At 33.5% G+C, this 13162-nt stretch overlaps 1 protein-coding gene and 1 pseudogene across 2 annotated transcripts; both read right to left on the minus strand.

Moving 5' to 3' along the window:
* Positions 1-1677: 1677 nt before the first annotated feature.
* LOC107917883 (eukaryotic translation initiation factor 3 subunit I-like) lies at positions 1678-4182 on the minus strand (annotated as a pseudogene).
* An 800-nt stretch (positions 4183-4982) lies between these two features.
* LOC121223822 (toMV susceptible protein tm-1(GCR26)) lies at positions 4983-11029 on the minus strand. Of its 2 annotated transcripts, none has more exons than XM_041106490.1 (9): positions 10710-11029; positions 9814-10470; positions 9290-9496; positions 8800-9039; positions 8454-8676; positions 7945-8192; positions 5782-5960; positions 5452-5705; positions 4983-5338 (listed from the first exon to the last, which is right to left on the minus strand). In XM_041106490.1, the coding sequence occupies exons 1-9, from the start codon at positions 10830-10832 to the stop codon at positions 5187-5189; spliced, it is 2283 nt and encodes a 760-aa protein (XP_040962424.1). In that variant the 5' UTR covers positions 10833-11029; the 3' UTR covers positions 4983-5186. The 2 variants fall into 2 exon arrangements, with proteins under 2 accessions (XP_040962424.1, XP_040962425.1); XM_041106491.1 differs by having other exon boundaries at positions 10637-10989.
* Between the last annotated feature and the right edge of the window lie 2133 nt (positions 11030-13162).

Here is a 13162-nt window from a genome sequence, read left to right on the forward strand (position 1 = left end):
AAGATACTAATTTAAATATTTAAAAAATCCTTATTTAATTGAATTTGCTTTGCGGGTGTAAAGTAAGTAATTTCAAAATGTGTGGATGGATCTTGGAGATTCTCCTTTTGCATTTAAAATTGGAGAATTCAGCGGTAGCGTGACCGCGAAAGCATCTACAGACTAAGGGTGCGTTTGGTTCGCTGTATTGGATTAGATGTGTAATAGCAAATCAACTGTTTGGTTGAATGTAATGGAATAGAGGCGTAATAGTAATCTTGTGTTTGGTTGAATGGAATAGAGGTGTAATAGCATAATGAAAAAACTAAAATGACTAGAATACCCTTAGCATAAATTTGTTTTGGTAAATGATTATTGTTATTGTTATTTAAATTTTAATAAGATTATTATTATCAATAATAAATAATTTAATCATATTTAAACATAATTTTTATTAAATATATTTTAATTAAAATATATAATTTAATAAAATTCTTAATAATTAGCAGAAATTTGTTTTGGTAAATTATTATTAACAATAAATAATTTAAAAGATAATTTAACATAATTATTATTAAATATAATTTAATAAAAATATATAATTTAATAAAATTCTTAATATTAAATATTCTTATATGAATTTAATAAAATTATAATATATAATACTATAAAATATAATTTAAAATAATTATTAAATATAATTTAATAGAAATATATAATTTAATAAAATTCTTAATATTTAAATATTCTTAAATGAATTTACTAAAATCATAATATATAATACTATAAAATATAATTTAAAATAATTATTATTAAATATAATTTAACAAAAATATATAATTTAATAAAATTCTTAATATTAAATATTCTTAAATGAATTTACTAAAATCATAATATATAATACTATAAAATATAATTTAAAATAATTATTATTAAAATATAATTTAGTAAAAATATATAATTTAATAAAATTCTTTAATATTAAATATTCTTAGAATTTACTAAAATCATAATATATAATACTATAAAATATAATTTAAATTAATTATTTTTAAATATAATTTAATAAAAATGTATAATTTAATCAAATCATTATATTCCAATATAAATATCTTAGTCAAAATATGACTAATTTTCCGAAGCATGGGAAGAGGATTTATCTAGTAATTTTAAAATTTATCTCAAAAATGCTTAAATTAATAAATTGCAAAAAGAAAAAAGAAAAAATCGAGAAGTATTTGGGTCAGACTCAAGTTATTTCCAAAATGTGTTCGGATGCTTAAATTAATGAATGAAAAATCACATAAGCGATAAAGTGGCAAAACATTTGCATATTATACAGCTTTAAAGAAACTCAGAATACACAACAAATGATTTTTGCATTCTAAAATATGGTAAAAAATATATTGCTTTAACGAAAATACAACAAAACAGATCCCAATACCATGCCCCATAAATCTAAATTTACCCACTCTTACTTCGACCAAGCGACCGTATTGATTTCAGCTTGTGCACTCCTATATAATTCCAGTCTCTTCGCAAGAGCGGATCGGCATTCCATGATTGCTGGATCCTCATTCAGTAATGCCGATAATCGTTTTTGCTACAAAAGAAATTTCCCAGAAATCATTCACTGATCATCTGTTTCACCAAAATAAGTAATAGACGGTAAGTTGGTTAAGAGAGGACATTTCTCACCTCCAGTTTACCCAATTCCGTGTAGAAAAAGTCAAGCAGGCTTCTTTTAGCTTCACGGACTTGACAATAAACAATGGACTTTGGAATCGAGTGGCGCAAAGTAGCGCAGACCATATATACGTAAGACAAAACTGTACTTCCTGCTCATACATTGTTAGGATTTGCAGCAACAATGTTCAGCTGTCATTCTTGCACAAACCATAAAAAATGTATACTGCAAAGTTATTGGAAACAGAGGAAGTGGCAATTTGCAGCAACAATCTACAATACACTTTTCCTAGGATTTTCGAAGAAAGTCACATATAAAATACGCGTTATCCTAAAATATTATTGGCAGTAACATCGTTGTAAATCTTATTTAAGTAAATTTTACTAGAAGGAGCACACAATAAAGATCAAATGCATTTTACCTTCTCAATGTAAGAGCGAACCATGTTCTCAATATCTTGCACAATGCTCTCGGGCTGACCCTCTACATCTAGCAAGATAATCAATCAATTTCAGATAGTATCATACAAATTAATCAAGAATTTCACTGATCATGTTGCAGCGGAAAAGCTAAAAGGATAGGGTTTAAAGTGATAAAATGGTATGGCTATTATATTTGAATTTAAAATGAGAAAGACAATTGCACTTTGAATATTGCACTTCTTTTTTAGGTCACCGTGGAAATATATTGCAGACAACGAATAACAGTAATATAAGGCTTCAAATTTTCTAGGTGTAAATTTACTAGGCATTACAATATTAGACACCTTTAAGCCTTAGTGCTAGAAGTTTAAATGTTTCAAGTCCAGAAGTTATTACAATACTAAGAAACGAGATACTAACTTCAAGAACTAGAAAAAGGCTATGTCAGTTTTTTAATGCAGCCAACTAAGGAAAGATGCAGTTAGGGGCAAAGGGAATTGCATACAAGTTATGCTGCTCATATTTGTTCTTACTTACATGGTCGAGAAGTGGAGACATAGCAACAGCATTGACTGGACGTTCAGTAACATAGGTCTTGATAAGAGTCAACGTTCTTGTGTCCCATAGCTAAACATTTACAGAAAAATGTAAGAAGAATCATGCAGAGGAAATTTTAGCCAAAGAATAAAGAATCTGGGGTTATTTCAGAAAATAGCCACAAATGCTCAAAAAACTTGTGAGGTTAATAAGATGCATCACCTTGGCAGATTTATCTAAGGAACCAGTAAGGAAGTGTGAACAGTCTGCAGATTTTGTAAGTGATGTTATTGTCTTTTTGTGACCCGATTCCTTGTCAGCCTCCCTAAGTAGTTTTCCAGTCTAGAAGACAACATCGACAAATCCAACCCGAAAGATAAGATCATTTCCAATGTACAGATTAATAAAGGAACATGACAGAGGATATTGAAGAAAGATAATTAAAAAATAAGAAAAGATCTAGTTTGAAGAATATCAAGAAGTGAAAACAAATTATTACATCAGAATATTTTCAATGTTGAAGACAAACCGATCAATTGTGCAACATTATAGAACAAAAATAGCTTCCGTGCTCACAAAAAGAACTATTCATATCTGACAACAATTTACCTCAGAATCCCATATACGAATTACGGCATCTTCTCCAGCACTAACGATAGTCCTATTGAGGGGTCCCCAAACAGCTCTGTTTATTTTACCTTACAGAGAATAAATCCATATCTGACTATTACAGCTAGTTTATCCCCTACAGAGAAATCCACCGACCTCGCAGGAGAACCGAAATTGAAAGTACATAATTGAGCTCCCGTCTGAACATTCCACAGCTTCACAGTTTGATCGGCACTTCCCGTAATAAGCCTCATCGAATCCCCTACAAGTTTTGAGGGAGGGGACTAAAAATTGGAACTTCAAGTTTAAAAACTATAAAATAAAATAAATAAAGAACAAAAAGAACTTACTTGAGACGTCGCAAGACCAAACGGCGCCATTATGGCCACGATAAGTGCCGATACGCTCGCCATTGTCGGCGAACCAAACGGTAGGGGTATGGTCCTTAGCGCATGAAAACAAAAGATCTCCATCTCTGTTGTACTTGAGAAACGTCAATGGCCTTTCATGACCTTTCATCAAAATTGGCCTCATCTTCTTCTTTTCTTCTTTTCTCGCCAAAAATTTAAAGAAAAGAAGAACTTGCCGCTTCTGTCGATGCTGTGAGGGAGAGGGTGGGTGGAGATGGATTTCAGTGATGACTGCTTGGGAGAGGCTTGGGAGGGTAAAAGAGTACCGATTAGGTAATCCTTTCTTTTGGAAGGGATTTGCAAATCGGCGCTGCATAAGGGAAAATGGGGAATCCGTCCGCAGTGTAATAGGCCCGTATTAGGGCAATACAGCCAACCAAACAAGGTAATCAGTGGGGCCACAGATTAGGAGTGTAATGGCTAATCCAACAAACAAGCATGTGCTTTTGGAGTAAAGATATGACTGGTTTTCAATGTGCAATGTTGTGACTTTGTGGGATTATGATGTCCACCCAGGATCTCTTGTAAGAAAAGACCAAAAGCAAAACATGTGCGATTCTTGTTCAGAATAAGTCCATGTTATGCGTGTTGTAACCTCCCAAAGATTTGCAATGTGCCGCCACTCCATTCTTCTCCAAATTCTAACTTTCTAAACTACCAACCAAGCAAATTGAATATCACGAAACCTGAGATGGTTCTCTATGTTGTAGCTGTATTGAATCATCCATGTACTTATTGGCACTTTAACAAGTATTCGGATTCGAATCTCATGAACAGTTTTAGTTAATGAGTAGTTTGTAAGTATCATTTTCAGCTTTCTATAAGATCAATGGCATGCCCAGACCCTAGATTAAGATAGCATCCTTAATCTAACCTTACATTGACAAAAAAAAAAATCTATGTATTCCACTAATACCAACAAATGATTGGAAGAAGTGAAAGTGAACTTTTTTCCTAGACATTTAGATTAAGTTTAAATCCTAAAATCGTCAAAACATGTTTGTATAAAAAAAAACACTAGTGTTGTGTTTTCATACTGGCAATTCAATGAATGTTGATAAAAAGGTTGCACTTCTTACTCTAGTAGCTTGAACAAAAATGAAAGCAAATGGTTATTATTATTATTTTATTTTGTAAAAAAAGGTTGGAATGTTTTCTTTGTATAGTTTGAATGAGAAAAATAGAGTTCTCAAATTTTCTGCAAAGCCAAACAGAATGGATTTGAAAGGCAATGCTCAAGTTTGAATCCATGAAAACATGGCAAATGAAGTGAAACCTGTTGGAGAAGAAGCATGTATGGTTGCTTTCATTTCCATTCTGTTAATAAAAATATCAGGATTTCAACGAAGTAGTTATGTCAGTAAGCATTATTTCATAAAGCCATAACATGCCTCACAGCCTCAGTTCTTATCAAGTATATGAACAATGAACCGAAAAGTTTACATCATTATACATCGACTAACTCGTCATTCTCCTCGCGTATTATTTGAATTATTTCTATTTCATCTCAATCATGGGGTATTAATAACAGCTGTTCAAAGTTCACTTGATGGATATTGATTTGTACCGCTGAACGGTACTTGTAATAGCTTGTTCAACCGGTAGCCTCTCCATGCTCGATGCACCGAAAAACCCATGAACTCCCTTTGTTCTTTTCAATATGAACTCTGCTTCTGAAGGACCGGATATTGGACCTGCAAAATGCACCAGATTTTATGGATCCAACAGCATTCTCAAAAAGTTTAACTAATAATCATCGTTGGAACTTCACAACAAAAGAAAAAGGAAGAAAGATGCTAAACTGTACCTCCATGACATAACACGATGACATTAGGATTGATGGCATGAGCAGCATCGGCAATAGCTTGAACACGAAGAACACTTTCTTCCAATGAGACAGCTGTTTTGGCACCTATAGAACCAGATGTAGTGAGTCCCATATGGGCTACTATTATATTGGCACCCGCTTTTGCCATTTCCACAGCTTCATTAGTGTTGAAAGCATACGGAGTTGTCAAGAATCCCATTTTATGTGCTTTTGCAATCATTTGAACCTCCAGCCTGAACATTGGGAAACATAAAGCAACGTATAAGCAACTTATGAGTGAAATGAAACATTTGAGTCATAGTGTCATACCCATATCCCATTCCAGTCTCTTCCAGATTTTGTCTAAAGTTACCATCAAATAATCCAACAGTTGGAAAATTTTGTACTCCAGAGAATCCAATTGATTCCAATTGCTTTAGGAAGTAATCCATTCGCCGAAAAGGATCAGTTCCACATACTCCAGCTAGATCAGGCACTGCCTTTACCACCTATGAGTATTTGGAGCCATGTATCAGACAGAAATCATAAAAGGTGACGGCAAATTTAGCAGGAAACTGGAGGGGAAAGTTTTTCAAAGTAAAATAACTGAAAATACAACCTCACAATCTTCTTACCTGGTAAGTTGATTGTTAGTCCATGAAAAAGTTGTACATTATTTAAGCAAAAAAAGGGAAAAAAGCAACAAGGAGTTAACAAAGACAGCACTGAAATGAAAAGATATTTAACAGTTATTTGTCTTTTTCAATTGGTTAAATAGAATTTGAGACAAATGTCAAAGAATAGTGTTATGGATGCTTTGAGGGCTGAATCTGTGTTAGTAAAGGCCATTAGTTTCAATTCTCTAATTAAGGCTTAGGTTCTGAATTGTCAATCACAATAGGTCATCCTAGAAATTTAAATAAAGGGAAGAGAATTGACTTGGACTTTCTTGTTAATCACCCCATGACACGATGTTGTTCGCATATCCTTAAGGTATCAGAGCTTACCACAATGGGCAATGATATATGAACATTGTTACAAGAAGAGCAAAATGTTACAGAGTCAGTGGTGGAGGGATGAAAACCCTAATTTCTGACTTGGGCAAATCAACAATGGGGATGGTAAAACAAGTAGCAGTACAATCCGACTAGACTGAGCACCTCTCCCACCAACTGCTGGAAGAGATGAGGCGCCGCCGCTGCCTGCTAGTCGGAAGAGCTGTGCCTAAGTACACAAAATTAGATTTTCCTACTTTTGACGGGTTGGAAGATCCCTTGATTTGGCTGCATTAGTGTGAAAAGTCTTCAAAAACCAGCACACCAATAAGGTGGACAAGGTAAGTTTGGCAGCATTCCACATGCTGGATGAGGCAACTTTGGTATTATCATATTAAGTTGGAGGGACACGCGATGAACTGGTTAAAATTTCACAACAATTGCTCCCTTTATTTTGGTCCTCAGATAGGCAACAGCCCCTTAGGAGATAAGGTTAGTTTGAAACAAACAGGAATTGTAGCGCTTTATCAACGAAAATTTCAGGAAAAATTACCACGGGTTGTTCAGTACATTAGGTAGACCAACATGTTGGGTTATTCACGGTTGGACTGGATGTTCAAATGCACAAACCCCTGGATTTAGCCATTGTTATGAGCCTCTATAGGGCCTCTGAAAAAAAGTAGTAAATGCTTCAAGTGGGAAATAATCTTAGAGGAACTTGGCAAGGCAATGAAGGCAGTTTTAATTGTCTTGCAAATGTGACAGTCTCGCATCCCAACTTTCTAAGGGCAACACTGCAACAATACGTTACGGGGAACTACTGAAGCAAACTGAGTAAATTCATCTATCCTTTTTGAAAAAAGTTATCAAGGCCAAAAATGGGAAAGAAAAGAGTAAAGGGCATATTTTATAGTTGTGATGAACCATATACGGTTAGACATCAACTTAAGAAGCTCTTTTGGCTGGAATTAAGAGATTAGAATGTCACAAAACCAGAAACTGAAATTGAGATTGAATAGTGTTGAGTTTACTTGACTTCAAGCTTGAGGACAAACTCTTTTTGCGGGTTGAACCTATATTAGGAAAGACCATTAGTATCAATTCTCTAAGGCTTAGGTTCTCGATTGCGATTTTATTTCAGTTGACTTCTTTCCTTTCTAGAATAGGATTCCTATTTATGTAATAAGACTGATCTTAACTTAAAGGATGGATGGAAAAATAAAACCTAAACTGATTTAGGACTAAAAAAACACTAAAGAGATTTGGGTCTCTCTCTAATGAGACCTAAGGTTTTAGTCTCCCTTTGATGAGTCTGAACTGCCAATCACAACAGGTCACTCCAAAAATCGAAATAAAGAGAAGACAACTGACTGCTACTTTCCTACCAATTTCCCTTTGACATGATCCTTTTCACATATCCTTAACAAGTACTTAATAAGAGAAGATTTACACTACTGTAGATGGCAATTGATGAGAGAAGCAACATCTTACAACTTACTGGCAGTACTTCATTCGCCATCTCAAGCACTATCGCATTTGCATCAGCAAATGGCAATAGTCCTGCCAAAGAACCCCTTCCAGCCATACGAAAGCGTCCTGAATTGTACAAAACTATCAAATCAACACCACCAGCCTCCTCAAATTTTGCAGATATTCCAGTCCCCGCACCAGCTCCGACTATAGGTAGTCCTTTAGATATTTGATCTCTGAGTTGCTGCAATATTCCCTGGGTTCTTTGTAAAGTTTCTGTCAAGATATTATTACAAGTTAGCTTTCTTCAACTTTGAAACAAAGAAACATATAAATCTAGGTACTTGATTAAAAAGCATTAACAGTAGTCAGATAATGTGACTAATAGTCAAATTGTTTATAATTAGCATATTCCTATGCAAGGTTGTAATTTTGGAGAGTTTGTTAGGTATCATAACCATGCTTTCACCCTTATAAACATATTATTGATGATCAAAACTTCGTACAAAAATAACGCTCCCTTAACAATAATCCAACCTGGTCTTGCATCAGGGAAGTTGCTTGGGCTATAGGTAAGGGTCCCAGAGCTCGATGAGCTCACATTGTAGTCATGACCCTTTTGAAGGTCCTGGCTGGACTCACAAGAAGCAACCTGGGGAAGACTAGAGTCTGTAGGATTCTTTGAACAGATCTCCATAAATGAGTCGACCAATGCTTTAACAAACTCAGGGTCATTGATATGGTAAGGATACGTCTTTACCTATCATTAGACATAATCTTCAACTTCATAAGGAAAATTGGAATTGTACATGCATAATGTATGAAGACTAAACCTGAAAAAGTATAAAATTTGGTACACACCATTCAAAAGTAATAATGATACCTGGCGGTCTTCATTAATCTGAATAAGTCTATGCAGTTCATTTAAAATAAGTCTCTGCAGTTCATTTAAAAGAGTACCAGTAGCCTCAGGATCATAGAAGGGCTTCTCTGAAGCATCCAATGCTGAAACACCCTTTTGTGGAAGGCAAACAACAATCTTTGATGAAGACTTGTTGAGTTTATCAGCTATAAAGGCAGCAAATTTTTTGTTCTCGTCTACTGTGGTTCGCATGAGTGATACCTTCAATCACCCATTATTAACAAACAGAAGACACATTAGACCATAGCAAACATGGTAGAATCCAGAACAATTCACTTATCTCTCCTATTTTTTAAGCAGTGAGACAGAAGATTGATTGGATTGTTTCGGTAAAGTACAAAGAAAACCCATTTTAACCAATTCTAAAAAGAAAAAAGGTACGATAGAACTGATATGAACCTTTCTCTACCATATGGACAATGTTAAAAAAGTCGGTATATGGACTTATCACCTGGGCATTGTGGATGTGAATCTTTCTTTGCTGAAAATGAGAAGGTATGGTATCTTTAGCTCCAAAATTCACCATATCTAAGGCTCCGACACTGAGGACCAAAGGGATCTTCTTCTCTATAATAACATCAAAACGAGAACTGTCACAAGCCATCACACCCCCAACTACATAATCTGCAACTTCTGTAGTTGTAATGTCCAAAACTCCCTAACACAACAAGGAAAAAGCTGAGCTTGAAGAACTGTATAATAAATAACAAGAAAACTACCATAGAACAGAATAAAAGGTTAAAACTCTTCAATGGTTATGAACTGAAATATCCTACAGCAATACAGCTTGATTAAGCACAAGCATCTAGCTCCAATCCTATCATGGGGATCCAAACTATGACAACTTCCAAAAATCCAGCATCTTACATTCAAGTCATATCACCGAAGAAATGCATAAACTTGATTCACCATAGGTAAAACAATTCACATTTGAATGAAGATTTTTGGAAGCAAATAAGTGAAGAAGAAAGTTACCTGTATATATCCTTCTCTAACCAGTGATTCCATAGTCTTTCCCCCTACGCCAGTGGCATGGAAAATGAGGGTTTCATAACCTTCCTTCTTTAACCTTTCATTCACAACATTAACACATGGTGTTGTGACCCCAAACATGGTTATACCCACTGTGCATTTTTTACCTTCATTACAAGATTCCTGGAACTTCTCAAGCTTTCCAATTACCATACCAGAAAAAGCAGCACCAGCATTTGATAACACAACTCTACTAACACTATTAATCCCACAGATATCCACAATCGATGGAAACAATACCAAATCCGATGTTCCAACATAAGGTTCAGTTTGACCACTAGCTACAGTAGATACAATGAGCTTTGGCACTCCAACTGGAAGAGACCTAAAAGCAGATGATAACAAAGATGTGCCTCCAGAGCCTCCAAGGCCAATAGCTCCAGCAAGAACACCATCAGCATGAGCCTTCTTAATAAAATGTTGAAGGGCTTTGCTCATAATATCAACAGCTTCACCTCTATCATCAGGAAGCGCAATTGGGTTTCCACCAACTGATTCAGAATAGCATAAAAGAAGTTCCTTTCTTGTCACAAACTTGAAATCACCCGAACTCTCAGTTTCCTTTTGACCAGCAGAAACATCAACTATCACAACTTCAACCTGTCATTTCCATTAGTAAGAAAAAAAATCTTTTTTTATTTTTATTTTTTTGTCATCAAAGTAGAAAATTTAGAAAATTAAGAAAACACCCGCATTGGTAACACTCGTAAACTAGAATCAAAACCAACGAAAATGCCAAGAATCTCAAAGAAAAAAAACTACCTACTTTCTTATCATTGTAAATCAAATAAAGGCCCATCGATTATGAAACTAATGGAATTAGCATAAGTAGAATACACCTTGGAGGAAGAGCTATTGGAAAAGGTGGTGAGAGAGGATCCAACTGACTGGGACAGGAAATGGAGCTCGTCAAGCTTGGTATCAGCAGTTCCAAGACAGAAAACTTTAGCAGTAATACCCATTTTCGCAGGAGCAAAGGGTGAGAGAAATTAGCCCGTAGAATAATTTGGGAATGAGTTAAGTACTGGGATTTTTCTTATAAAGCAATCTGTTTATGTTGTTGCAAACTCGCGAGACCTTGTTTTCGAAGCTTTCAGAGTTTGGTGCGGAGACAGGAGATCGAAAGAATATCCATTACACACCGTCACTTGATCGGTTCCACCTAATTAATATTTTTTAATGGATTTAAAGTAATAAATAAGTAATAATATTATATTACTTCTCATCTTTCTAATCATGATTTTAATATATATATTTTTCTCAGTTGACTAAATAAATTAATTATAATTAAATCTAAAATTTGTTTTAGGAAATAATTATGAATTGAAAATGTTTTCCTATTTTTTATGTTTATTTTAAAGCAGTTTAGTAAATGGAAAATAAGCTATTTTTTAAAATTATTTTACCTTTTTAAAAACTGTTAATCAGTTTTTGAAAAAAAATTCTTTTATGAGTAACTTTAATTTTCTATATAAAAATTATCTTCATTCAAGTCTAATATAATTATATTTAAAAAATATATTTTAATTTTTTAAAATATTTATTATTAAACATATACATATATTTAATAATATAAATTATTATTTTTAATAAATTATTTAACATTGAAATATTATTTTAATAATTAATTTTAACAATAATAATTTTAAATTTTAAATAATATTCTTAATATATTATTGAAAAATATTTATATTAATATTTAATAATAAATATATATTACATTTTAAACAGTATAAAAAATAAATATGAGTATTTATTTAAATGATGCTTAACTTTATTTATCTCTTCTAACTCTAATGTGTCTCTATCTATTCTCATATATGTAATATAGGTAATTTAAAGTTTTAGTATCGTTTCATAGTATTTTAGAAAGTAATTCTATCATTCAGATTAGTTTTTATTTCATTTTATAATTTTTTGGATTAATCATATATTTGTTTGAATTTTGTCCAATTATTATCATTTTTAGAGTTAGTTCAAACTTTTGTTATTTTCCTTTTTAAGGTATTGAATGAAGATTGAAAGATTTGGAGCATAAAATAAAAAATAGTAAAGAGAAGCCTTTCACTCCACTGGATTTAATTCAATGCAGCGGAACATGTTCTTCAATTCAACAATTTTAGCAGCAAGCAATCTACTCCGCCGTAGATTTTGCGTGCGGTGGAACGGCTCAAGAAGAAATTCTGAAATCAAGGGTAACGAAATTTAAAGCAAAGAAAAAGAAGAAAAAGAGGTGGAAATCACTTGGAGATTAAAGAAAAATTCTCACACAAAGGAAAACTTCAAACTTGCTAAGACAAAAAGAAAAAAACGATCCGGAGGGCTCAACATAAATTCCTAAACTATTTTCTCTCTAGATTATTTTTTAACTTTTTATTAAGGGTTAAATATAAAATTAGTACCTAAACTTGTCCATTTCTCCCAAAATAGTACCTATGATTTTTTGTCCCAAATTGGTACTCGATTTTTTTTTCCGTCTACTAGTTTGGTATTTGAGCCTAATGACGTCAATTTTTTTGTTGACGTGGCAATGCTGCCACGTGTCTGTTGAATATTGGCAATATCCCACATTGGGAAAAGATAGAAAGGGAGGGGGTTTGGTTTGTTATATATAGAACCCTCCCCCTTAGGTTTCATCATCCCAAAATCTCATTTTGAAAATCCAAGTAGCTAATTGTAACTTGGTGTTGATATTCTCTTTTGTAGTATTTCTAGCGGAAATATTAATTTGGTAGTGTCCGAGGACGTAAGCTAAATTGGCCGAACCTCGTTAAAATTCTGGTGTTTTATTTCTCATTTGTTTGCTTATATTTAATAGCTTTATGTTGGTTATATTTATTTAGTTATTATTGCTATAAATAACTAAGTGAGTTCTGTCTAGTTGTTGGGTTTTAAGTGGGACCATTTGTGACCCCTCCAATTTAACTGGGAATTTTCTTAGTATAATTGTTGGCATAATAATTATCTAAATATTTCTGATAATATTTTTATTAATATTATCGACGCTTCCGCAATAATTGGTATCAGAGCAAGGTTTTGTAGTATGCTCTGTGTTTGCAGCTTAGTCTGATCTTACACATTAGAAATATTTCCTAAAGCTTGTGGGTATTCCGCATTTGGTGGCTATTAAATAGAAGCTATGGCAAAAATGACAGAAGAAAAACCATCCACATCAACAACTTCCACCTCGTACATTTTGTCGAGGGTTGGAACTGCAAATACGAGATTTGCAGTGGAAATTTTTTATGGAATAGGTCATTTCGGCATGTGGCAAAGTGAGCTTCTAGATGCC

This window comes from Gossypium hirsutum, chromosome D11 (genome assembly GCF_007990345.1).
Source record: "Gossypium hirsutum isolate 1008001.06 chromosome D11, Gossypium_hirsutum_v2.1, whole genome shotgun sequence".
Taxonomy (NCBI): domain Eukaryota; kingdom Viridiplantae; phylum Streptophyta; class Magnoliopsida; order Malvales; family Malvaceae; genus Gossypium; species Gossypium hirsutum.

Coding starts and splice junctions, on each gene's coding strand:
- LOC121223822 (XM_041106490.1), bottom strand. CDS start 10,832: ATGGGTATTACTGCTAAAGTTTTCTGTCTTGGAACTGCTGATACCAAG. Junction 9,497..9,813: donor TTAGAGAAGGATATATACAG/GTAACTTTCTTC, acceptor TTGTTGTGTTAG/GGAGTTTTGGACATTACAAC. Junction 8,193..8,453: donor CTTCCCTGATGCAAGACCAG/GTTGGATTATTG, acceptor ATATCTTGACAG/AAACTTTACAAAGAACCCAG.